The sequence below is a fragment of the Electrona antarctica genome (genome assembly GCF_951216825.1).
Source record: "Electrona antarctica genome assembly, chromosome: 7".
Taxonomy (NCBI): Eukaryota; Metazoa; Chordata; class Actinopteri; order Myctophiformes; family Myctophidae; genus Electrona; species Electrona antarctica.
The window spans coordinates 17,342,517-17,361,654 of record NC_136812.1 but is presented as its reverse complement, the minus strand read 5'-3'; the positions used below and the strand labels follow the sequence as shown (position 1 = coordinate 17,361,654).

The 19,138-nt window shown below is 41.5% G+C and overlaps 2 protein-coding genes across 2 annotated transcripts in view; both read right to left on the bottom strand.

Moving 5' to 3' along the window:
* The window catches only part of zbtb7a (zinc finger and BTB domain containing 7a), a 29,788-nt gene extending 29,245 nt beyond the window's left edge, over positions 1-543 (bottom strand). The window contains exon 1 of the mRNA XM_079506930.1: positions 416-543. The gene's annotated coding sequence lies outside the window, so the exon portion shown is untranslated. The remainder of the gene's footprint in view (positions 1-415) is intronic.
* Positions 544-2,270: 1,727 nt separating this feature from the next.
* Positions 2,271-18,125, bottom strand: map2k2a (mitogen-activated protein kinase kinase 2a). The gene is made up of 11 exons (XM_079506848.1): positions 17,327-18,125; positions 16,754-16,964; positions 12,760-12,906; positions 12,507-12,584; positions 10,991-11,042; positions 6,352-6,476; positions 5,478-5,691; positions 5,059-5,123; positions 4,806-4,867; positions 4,540-4,585; positions 2,271-4,397 (listed from the first exon to the last, which is right to left on the bottom strand). The coding sequence occupies exons 1-11, from the start codon at positions 17,413-17,415 to the stop codon at positions 4,287-4,289; spliced, it is 1,200 nt and encodes a 399-aa protein (XP_079362974.1). The 5' UTR covers positions 17,416-18,125; the 3' UTR covers positions 2,271-4,286.
* Positions 18,126-19,138: the final 1,013 nt, after the last annotated feature.

Here is a 19,138-nt window from a genome sequence, read left to right as displayed (position 1 = left end):
ATTCCTCTTCCCTCTGAGGAGCGAGAAGTAAAGTGTTTCTTTGCAGTTGTTGAAGTGGAGCCAGTTGTAAAAGCAAAACATAAAAAAAGAAAATGTATTAAAAAAAATCTGAGGACAGCATCATCATTAAACCATGGCTATCTGCTCTTAGGTTTTTAAATAAACCTCAGTGAGTCTACTCTGCACTCCAATGAATGGCACGCGGGGTGAAATAAAAGTTAGCACTCTCTTCCTCTCCTTCCTCATCTATCACTCCTATTTTCTTTCTGTGAGTAGAGTCGCACCCACCCATCCTACTGCCTGAGGTCATGATGTCCCACCCCAAAAAACAAGCCTTGGCACATTCCAGCACATACAGTAGGGGCTGCCAACAACCCCCTCAACACACTGGCTCAGCCTCATCTCAACATAATACCTGCCAAGCTGCTACAGGTGAGACATCAGGAAATGCATTACCAGGTACGAAAGCAGGCCTTTACGATCCACCACGAGGGATGACAGCGTCACTTCTTTTTACAGCTCAAGTGCCTGATGTCTCGATCTCGGATGTTGTGCAATTGCCAACCACCCGCCTGCACAACCCCTGACTCAGTCGTTGCCAGTGTTTGTACTGTGTTGAGGGGTGGTGGATGTAGCAACAATTACTGTGCATACATACCTCACACAGGCAGAGCTGGTGCAGCACACCTGACAATGAACGTGGAAATCGTATGCTACGCGTGGCTGAATGACATACCTTATGCAAGGTCGTAACCCTCACTGCTGGTTGGAAGAGTTGCCTGTTTGCCTCCAGTCTCACAGGAAGTTACAGAGTCCCACATGACAGCATGGCATTCTGGCTTGACGGTGGCACTGCAGAGATCACTATGCCAGGGACTCTAGTGGCTTATTAGGCTAGGAGAGGCAGTTTCACACACCCTGCCTAGAGGGCACTGTCAAACACCACAACAGGTGACTCTATCTATCTATCTCATATATATATATATATATATATATATATATATATATATATATATATATATATACATACACACATATATATATACATATATATATATATATATATATATATATATATATATATATATATATATATATATACACATATATATACACACACATACACATATATATATACACACACTTTTATTTAGGGAATTAAACAAATTGAGATAAAATACTAATGCATAATAGGTTATAATTATTCTCTTTGGTTAAGTCTTGCAATAACTGGGGAAAAAAAAGTATCAATAAAGAACTTAGTCACAAAAAAAAGTCTTGCAATAACCAAAATTGCTTATTTTCAGCCCCGGGTGGATGATGTCAGCCATTTTTACGACAACGTCGTCGTCCAATATAAACCCACCCGGCCCAGTCCCAGACAACCCCACATCAGCTCTGTGTTTGTCATTTGTGTCTGCCTGATGGTTTCAATTAAAATCTAGACAAAAAAAGGAGAGACGTGGAGAAATCCAATTTTAACCTCTGTTTACAGTATTAGGAATTAGGTCTATGGTAAAATTACATTTTAACAACACTTTAAACTGTGTATTTTGCAGGTACTTTGATGCAACAAATACAAATGCACACGCGCGAAGCCGCAGGCCTGCCGCCTCACCAAGTGACAGTGAAAAGTGGCAAATACCCGGTCATTCTGGTCATTTTACAGGCCGAACCGCACGCCTCAAGTTCAATCTGGGTGTAGAATAGATACGATTACTCACAGAGAAAGAAACTGAAGTAGTCGTGTCAGAATCAACGTAGCCAAAAGTTGGTTCCTTCCAAACTGTTCAGAGTAGCTACTCTGGCTCACCTGTGTAGAAAAGGCCACCGTCCCTCCGGATGAGTGAGCACTGGGCAGCAGCACCTAAAACATCAATAGCCACAAATTTACAGAGCACCGGAGTGGCCATTGACAGTGATTTTTTTTCTCCTTCTCTCTTTGAATTATTAAATTACTAACTTGAGCGCTCCCCAAAATAATGAAAAATTTGGAAAATTATTTGAACATGCTACATTTATTAGCTCTGGTCCATAGCTCTAAGAGTTATGGACCAGAGCTACATCATTTATCAGACCTACATTTACCCATTTAAATTACATTTGTATGGCACTCATTCCACACGATCGCACACAGATATATAGCTATACTAATTAAAACAAGTGGACTGAATTTACCTGAAATCCATACAGATGAGTTAAGAAATTAAGAAATAGTACTGTCACAAGTGCTTATGGGAGTTGCTTTCTCAAAACAAAAACTGTTAAGGTACATTCACAAATAAGTTTTTATTTTGATCATTTTTATACATTAACCATTATCAGACACATTTTTATATTATAATAAAAGAACTCTTCTCCCATGTAATTTACAGAAATCAAAATGTGTATATTAAGACTGCAAAATAGTACTCCTGTACCTTTTTTTTAAATAGCTTTGTACAATGAGGTGACAGTGCATTCACTTTGAGGATGAATGCAAAGTCTATTGGGAATATAAGGAAAGTCAGCCAGAAGCAGAGGATACAGGAGCAGACTGCAGGCTAGCAAGTTAACATCACCACCACCATACCCCAAAAACCAGACTTGAGTCAAAATGGTCATTAAAATCCTTTTTAACTGCTTGAAGCATTTGCTTTTGCCTGTCTGGAGTGGTACTTGAGGTTGGCTTGCATTTTTATCACAACAGAGTTGGTTAAATAACAGGGAAAAAAGTAACTGAGAGGGGGAAAAAAAGCTTCCAATGGCATTCTCCATCAGGAAAACCAGGCTCTGGACTGTGTAGCTTACTGAGAAAGAGAGCTTGGAGCGCATGTCACATACTCAAACATAGCAGTACAGTGGAAACATGACCACATACGGTACACTTTGGGGCAATTCTTCAAGTACAGACCAACAACAAAAGCAGAAAAATCTTAGTAGTCAACATGATTGAAATTACATTGATGTAACAGAGATTCAGGCATTTGATAACACCAGCTAACCATCATCCCCATCATGATCTTGGGAAACAAAAATACCCATACATTAGAAAGATAGTAAGTCATGCTATATTGTCCAAATAGTACATTTTGATCATGGTCATCAGAAGACATATTGGCATGTTTTAGGGCCCCGAAAGTGTAAAATGACTTCCCCTACATGAAACATGTCACACAAACATTGAAGTTCAATTTAGTTATTTTGAGGAAGTGATGTCTACGCAATCCGAGTAATTACCTGGGGAAATGAAATGCCAACATTCAAATTACACAGATATACTGTTCATGAATGGGCATACACAATAAATCAGGCATTACATCCAAAACCCTAGTAGTCATGAGTACCTTCTTTGGTTTGTCTCTCACCGTTAACAAAGTACAGTCAAGTGATTTTTAGCACGATTTCTCTCATTTACCAAGAACAAAAACAAAAATCACACCCGTGTGAACTGAGTGGTGCAAGGTCTTATATAGCCTGATCAGCTGCGGTCTGACGTAATGTCAGTGACCATAGTAACCATGCTCATTCTTTTGGGCCCCACGTACAGGTACACACAAACACGGATACAAACAAAGCTGGTTGTTGGAGTGGTTTGCACCACTCAAAAAAAAAGACGATTCAATCCATTTTTGTCCTGTACTCCTAATCAAATATACCACGGCAGGTAATCGCAAAAACCCTAGTTGATAATATCAACAAAAAAATAAAAATAAAAGGATTCTGTTGAAGACATTGCATAACCATTCAAAACATTAACATAACCGTCATTAAAAACCATTTTTATAATTTGTCAGCAGAGAGAGAGAATATCTTTAGACTCCTCGCCTCAGTTTCACCCCGACAACTCTCTACCGCAGCAAACTATTAAAATACAACCCCACCAGTCATCAGCCGTTGCCATAGAAAAGATTAATACAGAATATTCAACAATACAAAAGTGGTGCTGTGCGATCAATACAAATTCATCAACCGACACTCTGGCAGCCCTTCAGTGCCTCATGTCTCCCCTTAAAGAAATGTGTGGCAAACTGAGCCATAGTTAACTCAGACACTGGTGGTGGTGGTGAATCTGTGGTCTTACAGTACAGTGACTCAATGGGCCCTGCTGCTGGTGAAAAAAAACACGAGGAGACCAAAACAGGTTTTTTGGTTTCTTTGTTTTTCAACCAAAGAATAAGACAAACAGGGTGAGAAACATGTGTGATGACATGTGTATATGTATGCGTGTGTGTGCATGTAAGCATCTACTGTATTTTAAGACCTAGAAGTCTGAGTGAGGGCAGTGGGGCTCGTTCCAGGTTTGTTTAGTCAGTGCCACGAGTGGGAGTACTGGGCTGGTTGAGGCCCATGGTTCTACACAGCCAGCCGGCAAAATCCACCCCTTCCACCTCAGATCGCTTGATGAACGTGTGACTCTGGACAAAAAAAAAAAAAAGAATATGACAGATTTTAGTTCAAGCTGCTAAACCACAACATCAGACAAATGTAAAAGAATTGGAATATCACAAATCGATGTATGCATTTCAAATGGGGCATCCAGTAAAGTTGTGGACCCACCGTCAGCATCTTGAGATCTGCTCTCTCTGCTGGGTTCTTAATCAGACTGCAAACACAAACAAGACAACAATGAGAAAAAAACATTTGCTTTGTATTTCATTGTAAGAAACGTATGTAGCTAAAGTTGGTAGCCAAAGTCTAATTTACACAAGTTTGATTTTCAAGCCAATATCAATTCTTAGCTTAGGCTATTTTAGGCGAGCGGCACCATCATGCAACAAATTATAAATGAGGCTGTAGTTTGACATGGCCATGTTGATGCTCACCATTTTGTAACAAATTCCTGGAAGTCGGAGGTGAAGACACCATGTGGCAGCTTAGGAGGAGGCTGAGGAGGAAGCAGGAATCAAATAACATCACCAACAGAAACCAGAACAGAGAGAGAACAAACGTGTGCATGTGTGTGTGTGTTTCAAGAGGAGCGAGAGAGAAAAGAGGTGGGGTGGGGTGAGCTATGAGTCTGTATGAGGAAAGAAAGAGTGTAAGAGAATAAGCTGTGCAGTCAGCAGTTCCTCTGACCTCATTCACAATGTAGTCCAGAAGCTCGAATATAGCCATGGCAGGTCGGCTGTCCATCCCATGTCCTGTAGAGGAAATAGCATATCATTAGCAAAATCAGACATTGTCATCCATGCAATGGCTGTGTTATAATCTTGACATTTTACTTTATGAATGTAATTTTAACTCTTCAGTTCAGAAAGGTACAATAGCAAACTAATCAATATACAAACAGAGATGTGAAATGCAAAACAAAAACTAGCTATGAAAGAGTAACATCAGTGTTAAGTTTGTCCAAGCAATGTCTGCATGTGTACGAGTACCATTATACTTTAGAAATGTTCATTAAAAAATTAATAATCGCATTATCCGTTTATACTTTGTGTGTGCACGCGTGCGTGCGTGCTCGCGCACTCACACACGCAATTCTTTATCCCTACCGCTTGCAGGCCTGCCTGGGGGTCTGGGCCTCTGCATGTTGGTGTGAGGTTCCCCCTCTGCCCCGTCTATGATGGGCCGTCCGAAGATGGCTTCCAGCTCCTTATTATCGGGCGGGGGGATGGGAAATCGGCCGATAGCCATCTCCACCAGAGACAGACCCATGCTCCACACGTCCGACTGCACCGAGTAGTGAGTGCCCTGCAGTCTCTCCGGCTGTTGAGGAACACACAACTACGTCAGAGAGAGCACGGAGAGCCTCTGTGTGCCAAGTCGACAGGCAGGATAGAGAGGAATGGGCAGAGATGGCTAGTAAGGGGAAGGCAACGTGTGGGGGTGTGGAGTGGGTACAGCAAGGACAAGGTGTGGAAGGGGGCAAAAGGACAGAGGATAGTAGGGGTTGGCAGGAAATGAAGGAGGCCTTTGTTCTGTTCAGACTATGAAGGAGTAAGGATGGTTGTGGGTGTTGGGGCTTATGACAGGGAAAGGCAAAGGGCCATCTACCTTTCAGTGAGAATGAACAAGCAGCAATATTCTGGGCACTGCAGCCTCCAGGTATATTAAAAGGAGACTAGGTGGGAGAAAGGGAGGGAGAGAGGGAGAAAGGGAGGGAGAAACAAGGGAGAGGAGAGAGAGCACAGTTGGCAGTGCCTGCTTCAGTGCCAAACAGCCCTTTCCTGGGCACGGCCCTATGCTCTTGGCAGGGACATGAGGGCGGGCCAGAGGAAGAGAGCAGAGAGAAGGAGAGAGAGGGAGGGGTCAGTGAAATAGGGAGATGGGAGAAAAGAGGAGGATGGAAAAAGTGGGGATAGGGCCAGAGAGAGAGAGAAAAAATAAAAGGAGTGGAGGTGTGGAGGGGGCGCTAAGCTGACTCACCGACATGTAGGAGCGCGTTCCAACGAAGGAGTTGGCCATAGAATCGATGAGCTGGCCGCTCACGCCAAAGTCGCACAGCTTGATTTCCCCACGAGAGTTGACCAGGATGTTGGAGGGCTTGACGTCTGCGTGGTGAGGAGAGGGTGGGCGGACGCACGCACACCCACGCACGCACAAATGCGCGCACACACACACACACACACACACACACACACACACACACACGGGAGACAGGTGCACAAAGGTGAATTCCCTGCTCAGCACCCAGAGAAGCAGCACATGCCGCATCTTCATACTGCACTTCCTCTACTCCCTTTCTGTCTCCCACACCAAAACAAACAACCAACCACTGATGAATAGGCCTATAGCAAAAGCTGTGGACACTAGCAAGAAAATATGTCACTGCTAATGGGATTCTGTACAATAAATTACCAGGACTGACCACAACATAAATAAGAGCACTGCCTGGTTTGTTAGTGTTAAGAGCCTGGTACTCTGAAGGATGGAGAATAAGTCCTGTATATGACAATCTTTCTCACTGTGGAGAACCGCTTCAGAGACAAATATTTAGAGCAGGACTCCGAAGTCTGCCTGTGAACGAAAGGCCACCACGGGTGATGGCAGGCCCAGGCCAAGCTGCTCCGTCCTCGGGGTTCTCTTAAGCAAGGCAGTAAGAAAATAACTAGTGCTGAGCCCCCGTCACAAACAAACCCAGTCCTCCTCACTACTGGCCCTCAGCGCTGTGGAAAAACATCCTGCAAGAAAAAATAAAAATAACGGGGTAGGACTGAGCCCTGCAATCCATCCTCTGTGGTGTGTGACCCGCCCCCCGCACCACCATCACCACCACCCAAGGACAAACAAGGAGCGACTGAGAAAGAGGTGGCATGAAAGAGCGGGAGAGCGACAGAGGGAGAGGGAGACAGAGGGAGGGGTCGACAGGGCGCGGCTGCTGTATAATCACATTCGAGAGGCTGTAATTACCGCCTGGGCTCAGAGACAACTCTGTCCTTACTAAGACCTGCCACTACTCACTACAGTACCACCGACCCTATACTGCGGGAAAGCTATGCTCGCACCACCCTGAGCTACAATATGGAGGTCAAATCATCCTGTTTTGCACCAGCAGCCCTGATAATGTTGGTGTTAATGAGCAACACATAACTTATTCCTCACTGGGTCCTATCATGACACCACAAGACCTACTTTATAGTGCTTGTAGAGCACCTCAATGTTTTCAGAAATGTAGGCAGCTCTAAATGTACTATGAAATTAAAGCATAGAACAAATAAACATGAAATAATTTAGTTTAAATTGTACTAAACATCATGAATGGAGGTATGTTATCTTGCTGTAGAATGAACCCCTGACCAAGTAGGCGTAGACCAGAGGGTATATGGTGCTGCAAAATGCTATGGTAGACCTTTTTGTTCAGGGTGCCAGTCACTCTGTTCAAGTTCCAGACTCTCAATCCAGCAAGAGAGCCCCAGACCATCATGCTGCCTCCTCTATGTTATATTTGGTATAACGCACTGAGAAACTATTTTGCCTTTTTACCTTTGGATCTGGCAGACCTCTTCCAGAGTTTCCTCCAGTTCCTAAGCAGAGTTGTTCCGATACCACTATCAGAAATGCCTCCGATACCATCTAAAATGATGGTATCAGCATTGGCGAGTCCATGCAACGATCAGATTTCATATAATTTATCTAGTGATGATCGCTAATTTATTATCGGGTCCTGACCTGTACCATTATGTCTCCAGGGAAAAGTGTTAACTCAATTGAATTAACAGTGAACTGCCTTAAAATGGTGTGTAATTGTCCCATTGTGCTTTCTGCTAATAAGCTAAAAGGCTATGGGACTGAGTGCCACCCAGAACGGCACTTGAATAGTTGACACGTTATTAAATTGATTGTTTAAATGTTTCACCTTTGGCATCCGTGTAAAACCAATAATATTCCCAAATTCAAGATTTCTTAACCCCCCACACTAAAGCCATGCTGGCATTGATTTCACAGAGATCCATGCTGCGACATAACTCCCCCCTAAATCCTTATTTACTAATGTAAAAGATGAGGGAATGAGGCTTATTTCAACTACAAATGTGCAAAACCTCTGCCTATCCATCATGCATCTCAATTTGAGATACACTAGTGTAGGGAATAGTACTTTCCATCTTCCTTATTGCACTATTCTTTGCTTGATAGCAATATATATATATTTTCTCCTGCAGTACAATATTGTCCCAATAGGCCAATAATGTTTCAGAGGGTGTAATAACATGCTTTCATAAAGACAGGGTGTTTGTAACAGTAAAGGTTGGTAGACACCTGGAGGAATTGTTTGCATCAACGTTCAAGGCTTAATTTAAAAATGTAGCGATATATATTCTGGTTAAAAGGTTAATGCTCAAGCATTGCTATAGATCAGGAGTTCAGACTTTTCTGACCACTGAACCCCTTCAGTCTCAAAAAAAGGTTCAACTGAAGAACTCCTATGATTTAAGTTTTTGCTCAATAGGAATATATGTTTTAATTGCAGTATATAAAGGAAGGTTACACATACATTTAGTGGCAACATTGCATAGGAAAGAATATGGAAACCACAGATGATAACAGCTTCAATGCCAAGTAGACAGAGAAGTAGGTCAGGTTAAATCGCCTATCCAATCCTCAATGTTTTATTATGTGCAACAGGCAAAAGTTATCATAGGTATTTGGTAAATACTATTATGTCAACAAATGTATTCAGTGGGTGAGCATCAAGTTTAAAGAATGAAAACATTAACATTGCAGAATGTGTTGTACTGTGTTAATTTTGACAGCAAATTCTGATTTAGTCTGTTTTATGAATAACACACCATTTAATCATCAGTCATCTGAAATTGTTCAGTCTTAGTCTAGTCTTAGTCGACTAAATCCAAATCTTAGTCCTTTAGTCAACAACATTAATACTGAATTCATACAAATATAATGTAATATATTATGTGCTGAATGAATGGGATTCCTGAATGAAACGTCCAACAAAGAAAAACTGCACCGCTAAATGAGGACAACAAACATGCCATGATTGCCCCTATAACTTAACTATGCATAAGCAGTTTCTAAATGCTGTAGTCTATGCAGGGCTGTTGCCAGACAACCAAAACATATATTACAGATTTAAACAGGTTCTTAAACTGCTTTTAGCCAAAGAACCATCTGTATATCACAAGAAAAAAATAGGAATTAGCCTTAAATAGCATGCCTGTATGCTATAGTCACACACACCCTGTAATAAGTCCACTGGTGCAGTGAGTTGGTGGGAAAGGGAAGGGGCTGATACATTGTGTTTTGTAAAAGCATCGTTTCAGGAATCAAATTATCAAAATTGGATACATAAAACACTGCCATTATTACTGTTATTATTATTACATAACTGACAGAGTTAGAAGAGAAGTGATTACATCTCAGTGAACAGGAATGTTCTTGGAAATCATACAACTGAACTAGTTGCTGCTGCCTAGCCCATCAGTTGAGTTTGAGTTTGCAGCTGGTGCTCCTTATCGGAATACGATTTGTGCTCAGATTAAGAATAAGAGAGAGGAGTCACAGAAGTGATATATTCTGGTAGCTTCTGCCCATTTATAAATAAAAATGGGCTAATTTGTTTTTAATATAAAACACACATTTTACAACTCAATTTGTCATGCTCTGAGATTGGAATCCAGTATGGGAAGTTAGTCATAAACAGCAGGTACACAGACAAATGTGTTCCCGTTGTTTTCACTTTTAAATAAAGACAATAATGAGCAACATGTTAAAGGGAGCACTACTGATCATTGAAACAACCCACACTGGACCTAATCCACTCATTAATGGTAAAACAGTAGAACAGTTTCACATATCTTAGACTCACGCTGGGCAATACTTAGGTTTGAACAACATATTATGTTATTTACGTATGTATTTAGTCACGTTTTTCATCCGTAAGTTAAGATCATTATTTGTTGCTCCTCATCTTCTGTTATTATTGTACAAAAGCATTATTCATCCTGTTCTGTTGTATTGTTCTGCATGTTTCTACCACATACTGTCCATGCCTAACTTTTCAGTATTACCTGTATCGGATTTCCCACACCCACATTTTCTGATCTGAACAATAAGGCCATCACAGTCACAGTAGTGACCTCATGTTTTTGGTGTTATGTTTTCTATACTATGTGTTGTTTTGTTGTGGGTGTTGAACAGACCTGTGAAGAGGAATATCCTTCGGGACAAGATTATTATTACTGTGCTCTGTGATTTCGGTTTTTGCTATGATTTGATGTATGGAATATCGAAAATGCTTACGCAACTGATCTGTCTTATTTGTACACAAAGTACAGGGAAAAAATATTGTCTCCATTTAAAAACACTTGCAACACACCCATTTGCATGAACTGATGAAGATCCTGTGCAGAAACGAAAATCCATTAAATCTGGGAGCATAGTTTGTTTTAGTTGCGAGCTGTTGCTGGGTGATTTTTCTTGGCTCAGTACCAACTTGGATGTGTGTATACTGTATAGTTTACATTTCAAAGTAATTGTCGGGTCCTCTGTCATACCATAAGATTATTACCATCCAGAATTCTGTGAACGGAAACAAAAATATAATTACCTCTGTGCATGATCTGATGTTTCTCCCGCAGGTAGGCTAGTCCCCTCAGCACCTAAGAGATGATAATATACGTTATACACAGCATGCTCAACAGTTGTTCCTACACATACTACACTAAACTAAATCTAGTCTTACACTGCACATCTATTTGTAGATATAGATCTCCACATATCTACGGCCAAATTATTATCTCAATAAGAATTTATTCGTCAACCTGTGCCCCACATTCCTAGCCGTCGTCATCATGTTGATTGACAGCGATACAAATTATATGATTTCCTGTGTAGTCACATGCACCTGCAAATGAGGCATCACTCTATGCAGCTGTTACGGTAATTTACTGAATGCACCTGATGTTTTTGTAAGATGGATATGATAACGCATTACAGCACGCGTCTGCTGAATAAACCAGTGTCAATGTTACTGAATTGAAAGCACATGCTTTAAATGCTTCATAAGATTTGTCAGATTTGTCCCAGTACGACTAAATGCCAGCTGCACTGTGTGCAGTGGCCCAGGTATGTGAAACTCAACATGGAAAGTAGTGGCACTATTTGTCATAATCATTCAAATCACAATTTACATTAAACAATGTTAATAAAACTATTCTCTTGAACTTTATTATCAATGCTTGATCACAACTGTGAGTTATGCAAACGTAGAATTTCAATGTAGTGGGCTCTGGGTTCCCCTTTTTTTGACGACAAATTGTAGCGTTTAAAAAACAAGCTATTGCCAGGTAACATACAACAAATGGTGTTAGAATTTAAGATGAGAGCTTCAAGTCAAAGAATTTCAAAAAAAATCGTGTTAACTGGACATTTAAAAGTATGTGCATTTCAGTTTGTGGAGTGAATTTGTGTTATGGACCGAGTATGGAGGCAGCAACTCAGTCCAGACGGGAATTATTTTAGGTTATATAAAAATTACCATATTTGGGATGTATTTGGACGAGAAGGAGCTGTTTTATTGATTTTATTTCTGTTATTGCTGCGATTGTTTTTATGGTTATGTTTTTTCTTTGAGTATGAGGAGCACACTCGCACACACACGCGCGCGCACACACACACACACACACACACACACGTGTGCACTATGCAGTAGAGATGCTTGGTTAGAAATACATTTTCTGATAACAGTGAATACTTTGCATTGGCAAAAGGGGAGTAGGAGTTTAATAAGTTTTACACATCCTACTCCATTTCGGACATGGTTTAAGTTTTGTTTTAAATAATGTATTTGTTTTCAATTTATGTTCAAAACTAAAATGAGACGGGTGTTCAGCGACAGGCAGGCAGGCAGGTAGGGAGACACAGACAACAGTTTGTTTGTTGTCACGCGCACACACGTTTGTGTATGCCAGAGTTTAAGGACGCACAGCTAACAACATCACCGTGGAGACACAGTGAAGTCAGTCATGTTATTTTGTACTTATTTGTCCAATTTGAGACGCAAAGCTCAAAGCAAACGTGAAAGGCAAATCTTAATATTTATAAACAAGGAAGTAACTACTTACAGCTATGCTGACTTTGCCCAAAATTTCCTCTGGAATTCTCCTGGCTTCCTTTAGGACTTGGTCCAAGGATCCTCCATCCTGTAAGGAGCATAGACGCGTAATAAAAAAGTATGCACATCGCTCTGTCTAGTTATTTCTTTGCAAACAATGATATTGTACTATAAATACATATTTTATCTTGAAAATGAGCATGCAAACACATGTTCATTGTCTCTCTGTTCATTCTTTGCCCGTTTGTGTGCTTGTCTCTCACCATGTGCTCCATACAGATACTGATCTCCCCATCACTATAGAAGGCCCCATAGAAGCCCACAATGTAGGGGGAATTGCACTCATGCAGCACCTGCAGCTCTCTGATGATCTGGTTTCTGATGGCGGGCTTGATTTCCAGGTGGATCAACTATGGAAGGAACGGGAAAGAGAGAAGGAGCTGTTCTGACTAAGACTGATGAAACAAATGTACCAACATCCTTCTCTGTCTTCCCTCCATCTCCAGGGATCACTGGTCCCATTTTGGAAAGTGGAAAAGAATAAAGTCCTCTGTATTTATTTTGGGGATTAGTCTGAAATTTATAAAATATTTTAATAGTAGTGCCAGTTGTAGGAAAAAGTGTGTGGGTGTGTGCACGTGTGTCACACTGTCACACACACAAAACGGTAAACAATCTCTGCTCATCGCCTTGATGTGGACTGTCACTGTCCAGTTTTAGAGACAGGTCCTGTCTACAGTTAATATCCCATATACCGAAGGGACTGTGACAATACCACTGCTCGCCTGGGTGTGCACTGTCCAGTTTTAGAATTTAGTAAACCCAAGTTTAGGGGATTCCTTTGTCAAGTGGTTGAAAGTTGCAACATGTCTCGAAAATGTAGTCTAAAGTTTACAGACATTTGTCCTCTCTACGTTGTGTGACATCAGGCTGCTGTCTACCGGGTCATCACCAGGAGACCGCCACTGATTCACCAGATGCGGCACACGGCCACTGAACATTGACTGGTAAGGCAGCCAAAAAGAAACAATGCACCAACACAATACATACAAAACAGCTGTTGGGGAAGGACCAAGAGAAATAACAATGGAGGGTAGTGGCTGACCAACTGAATATAGTTCTGCTGAACCAGAAAACCAGTAAAAAAAGAAAAGAAAAAAAACAACAAACTGTTTGATTCAAATTTGTATGACCTTCCCCTGGAGTCAAACTAAAATAGTTGACCTTCCCTCAGATTCAAACTTAAAGGCAATTGACCCTTTGTTCTTTTGCTCTAATGAGTCCCTCCCATAAACCAGTAAGACGCCTGAGGGCGAGAAGCGACCAGGGTCAGTGTCTTGAGTGTACAGGGTTTGATGAGGGCCCAGGTAGGGCCGGGCCTTAATTTTCGGGCCTGTTGAGAACTCCACTTTTCGCCGGCTGCCGGGCGCGGCTGCACTAATCAGGCCCGTCTAGAGTTTAGTTTGGACAGGTATCAGTCAAAAGGGAAACATTGAAGAGGAAGGATGGATGGGGAAGGATCAACATATGGAATGTCAGAACAGGTCAGCTCCATATATGGAGATCTAAGGGTTTGAGGTGAGATGTAGAGTTGCTGGCCAATAGAGCGTCGCAGTCCCGCCCCTTTCATGACAACGACAGGCCCAGGAAATAATTATCCATTCATTTTCCCCATAGACATTTCAAAAAGTATTTATTTAAATATCTGTAAGCCGCATACAAAGCCAACTCAGAACACAGCACCTCTACTAAGTGATGTGAATATTCTATTAGTTTTTAAATCATGACAACAAACACAATTTCTTGGGCCGAATAAATAATTAGAAAGAAGAAAAAAAGGGCAGGTTACAACACTTTTTTTGGTTGTTTTTCTTCTTTGTAATTATTTGTTCGGCCCAAAATATTGTATTTGTTGTCATGATTTGTCACGATCCGAGTTGGCTTTGTTCGAGGCTTACAGCTCGAACACAGCCCTGACCAGCAGGGGGCGCCGATAGTTCAGCAACCGCCACCGTTCACCACCATTCTATTTGGCTGTAGAAGAAGACGGCCTCCTCCGTAACCCAAAACAATGGTGCTGCTGCTCGCGCTGATCGGATTATTCACTCGCTAAGAGTCTTTAGAAATAATAATAATAAATAATAATAATAAAACTTTATTTGTATAGCAGCTTTCATGACATGCAGCTCAAAGTGCTTTACAGAGCAATGGAGAAAAAAATAAAAGAAAAGCAAGGCATAAACATTAAAAAACAAGAGCAGTAATGCAATACAGTGAGGACATGAATAACAAAAAAATAAAAGATCAATTAAAAGCAAGGGTGTAGAAGTGGGTCTTGAGCTGTGCTTTAAAAATGTCTACACAGGCTGCCTGTCGAAAGTACAGTGGGAGTTTGTTCCACGCCGTCGGCCCTTAGAAGCAAAAAGCTGCTTCCCCGTATTTTTTAGTTGGCATTTTTTTAGGCAAAGCGAGCAGGCCAGCAGTGGAAGACCTTAGGGGGGGGTTTGGGACATATTTAGGCAGGCAGTCATGTAGGTAGGAAGGTGCGAGACCATTGAGAGCTTTATAAACAAGTAAAATAATATTAAAATCAATCCTAAAAACAACCGGAAGCCAGTGCAGTGAAGCCAAAACTGGAGTAATATGTTCTCTCATCTTAGTTCTAGTTAAAACTCTGGCTGCTGCATTTTGGACAAGTTGTAATCTGTCAGTTGTTTTCTTAGGCAGTCCAGAAAAAAGTGCATTGCAGTAATCAAGCCGAGAAAAAAAAAAGGCGTGGATTAGCATTTTTGCATCGTCCAATGACAAATAGGCTCTGATTCGTGCAATATTTCTAAGGCGAAAAAAGGCAATCTTGGTAACATGATTAATGTGTGAATTAAAATTCAATATTTATAATAGAAGCTATAATAGAAGCATTCATATTTTAGATGTGTGGTCTTGGGGAAGAGCTATTGAGCCACTAAACAAAGTCGATTTATTTATCCAGCGCGATTTGAAATGGAATACTCTTAAAAAGGACTAGAAAGGCCCCAACCGGGGTGCACCACCTTGCTCTTTTTTCAATGCATTGAGGCTGAAGGGGAAGCAAACGAACATGGAACCACCGCTCGAGGGGAGCTTTGATTAGCGGTAAGCCAACTTTATAGTTTTATCATTAAATAGAGCACTAATTAACACGTTAAAGGTGTCGTTGGCGGTGCGGGATATCATTAAAAAGGCGTTAAAGAAGTCCTTAGCCAAGGATGAGTTAAATAAATACTTTTTTAAATGTCTATGGGAAAAATGCATGGCGAATTATTTCCTGGGCCGTCATGAAAGGACTGCAATGCTCTATATTGATGAGGGATCTCCATATATGGACTTAATATTGATGACATCACGTGTACCAGCTTGACGTTAAATGCACAATTTCATAGTTAACTATAATATGATGCACGTGCTACCTAACGTTTCTCTGTTTCTGAAGATCGGTTGAGTGGAAATGCAATGCTGTCATATATTCCTGTGACATGCTACTACTAGTGTCATGCACCTCTACATCAAGCTGCCTCACACTACAGAAACAGGAGATAGCTACTGACCGCCCGGTTGGTTCCCAAGGCTACTTACTTAATGCCATGTCATTATTGACAATAATGTCATTATTGGTTAGGAATAGGATTGCTGAATGTTGTAGTTTTTATTTATTGTGCAAAACCATTTGATTTCTAATAAGAACAAGTTAATTTCTTTCTTTTTGTTAAGAATATTCAAATGATTTTGGATGGTCGCGGAAATTCCTAAATTCACATAATTTTCTATGCCAACTCTAGGATCCGAGTTCCTCCTATCTAATATTGAGTCAATGTGGAATTTAGGTTAATTCAATTCAAGGAAATGGTACAGCGACAACTATGCCGTCCCCTGGCGGCTCCATCAATATTAACCTTTTTCCCATTTCTAGAATGATGTCATCCATTGCCTGAGACTATATCAATCTAGAATAGATGCATATGAGAAAACTGTGAAATGTGAACCAGAGAATGCACCAATATGCCCAGATATTTGGAAACAGCAAATTACACACAGGAAATGTGTTCCATTTCCCATTAGTCATACAAAAAAAACATATTGAGAGCAGGAACTCTTGTTCAAGATTATATGACACAGTCCATTTGAGCAAACAAACGGTCCGTCTATCTATAATCAACATTTTGCTTGCTGGAATAATATGTACAATATATCAACAATATATTAAACCTAGTGGGGTTTTACCTTTCGGGCCATGACCAGACTCGAGGGCTTGTGGCGGACCTTGTTGACCACTCCTCCATTTCCAGCTCCCAGCTCACAAATGGGGTGAAAATCATCATCCTTTAGCTCCCCAACCTGAGCCTTCTGGGTGAGAAAAGCCTCCAGGCGCTTCCTTTGCTGCTCATCCAGGTCCAGTTCACCCAACTTCTTCTGTAAGGCTTCAAGGTTGGCTCTGTGACACACAGTGGAGGGATAGGTTGAAGTAGAAATCACATTTCAAGTGTGCCATTTAACAAGACCCAAATCAATTCAAAGGAGATTTATTAGCATGAGAAAACATGTTTACATTGCCAAAGCAATATAATAAAAAACAGTTGGGAAAGTATATAGTTGGAGGTGAAACAGAGCTATGTCACATTGCGTCGTTATGTTATACAGGGTATATACTGGTCCAGTGCTTACAGCGAGAGAAACTCGCTGTAAGCACTGGACCAGGGCTAGGTATAAACCAGTAGACTATAGCTAGCACCATTTCAAGAACATAATATGATCTTTCAAGTAAACTGCTGTATCACAAGTACGCTGCCTACTTACTCAGATGCAGCATCGATGGACGTTGAGGTGGCCTGTCCCTCCCCGATGGGCGTTATGTTGAGGGGAACGGGTCTTCTTTTGGGAGCCATCTCAATGACACCTAACCTAGCTAACCCGAGTGAAGTGGTAGTGCAACAACAACCTGCGAGGTGCTAAACAGCAGCTAATCTAATTTGCCTTGTTCAAAACTCAAGACTAAGAGCAACAGGAGTAGCTTTAGGCTGCTAGCAACGTAGCTAACGTTAGCTATGTTAGTTTACTTTTGCGAGCATGTCAGTCAGCTATTTGGGTAAATCATATCGTTCTTCTGCAGCTATAGTGGCCTTTGCAGTCAACGCATTGCTGTTTTCCCCCTTATTTATTTGTGGCTGCTAACGTTAGATACCTGTGTGTAAACACACTGGCCAGGCATTAGCCACCTAGCTGCTACAAGCTAGCACCAGCTCCTGGAATGTCGTGCCCTGCGGGGATCGGCCCTTGCTTATCTTATCAGCTTTCACCACACGGTGCCCCCCTTCACCCGCGATGATCGCCAACTACACCGGAGAGGAGAAGCAGCTTGGGCGGCCTCCTTGACTTGTGGAAGTCCCCCCGCTATCAGGAGAGGTCTTGAGCCTGTGCTGTGGTGGGGCTGGGTTTCCTTTCCTTCGATGCTTCAATCCAGGAAGCAGCATCAAATACCACTGTATGCACAAGGAGAGAAAGCCTGCGAGACTGGACTGCCTGACTGACAGGTTGATTGATGCAGAAAATCGTGTTGGTTCGTATTTACGTGTTAACACTTCCGGTTCCTTTTCTTTATATGTAAGAATTGCATTCTATCCTACAGCTCCATCCACTGAGCTAGAGTGTGAACTGAGAATTTGATTCTTATCACGTAAAGACAGAACTGGCTCTAAACTTAGAACCACATGCCATATCTTATCAGCATGTTTAATCTTATAAATGTGATGTTTTTGTCAAATGATAGAACATATTGTTTCTTTCCTGGCGGCCTGGCCTCTCCCACAAATGTAACAATCTATTAACTCTAACCTTATAATAATTTAAAAATGAAAAATAAAAAACTTAGTTTTGTATCATTGGCTTTTTCTTCTGGGGAATGCTGCCTTCCCATGCATGAGGATTAGCAAAGGGTACACCTCAGGGACAAATTAGCCATTGGGCCAGTGGGGCCGTGACCCAGGGGGCCTTGGCATTCAGTGGCCCCTCGGGGAAATTGGACCATGCGGTACTAGGTTTGACCCCCTGAAAAGGGCTCCTGGGACCCTCCATTGGCTGTTGATTTTGTTAAATTTAGGTTAAAAAGATAACACAGAAAAACACAAAAAGTCACACACACACGCTATGGGGGCCCTGCAAATATTACCAGCCCAGGGGCCCTCGTGCGGGTTGATCCGTCCCACTATGCCTAGCTCTGATCCATAGCCCTAATGCCGTTGCAGCAACAGCATTAGGGCTATGGACCAGAGCTAATAGGGTATGCCAAACTTCGTCAACTGGCATTGTGGGCTAATCATCATCCTGATGGTGCAGTAACTGGTTAAAAAACCTGATTATTAAACCATGTTATGAAATAATGTTGCTTCTTCTTGACTTGATCTGTTCCATTGATATAAGAAGATAAACAAACCTTTATTGATCTCCAGAGATCTGAATGGAATGGAATTCAGGTGTCAGACTCATAGCAGTGTCATAGCAAGTCACTATAGAGTTTATGTTCTGGCATAGACTTGTCGTCTATATTATACTTTTTAATTTGGTTTTATGTAATCTGACCTATTCTGACCTATTCTTTTCTAGTCTCTAGTC

Coding starts and splice junctions, on each gene's coding strand:
- map2k2a (XM_079506848.1), bottom strand. CDS start 17,415: ATGGCTCCCAAAAGAAGACCCGTTCCCCTCAACATAACGCCCATCGGG. Junction 5,124..5,477: donor CCCAGGCAGGCCTGCAAGCG/GTAGGGATAAAG, acceptor TTTCCTCTACAG/GACATGGGATGGACAGCCGA. Junction 4,868..5,058: donor TGGACTACATTGTGAATGAG/GTCAGAGGAACT, acceptor CTTCCTCCTCAG/CCTCCTCCTAAGCTGCCACA.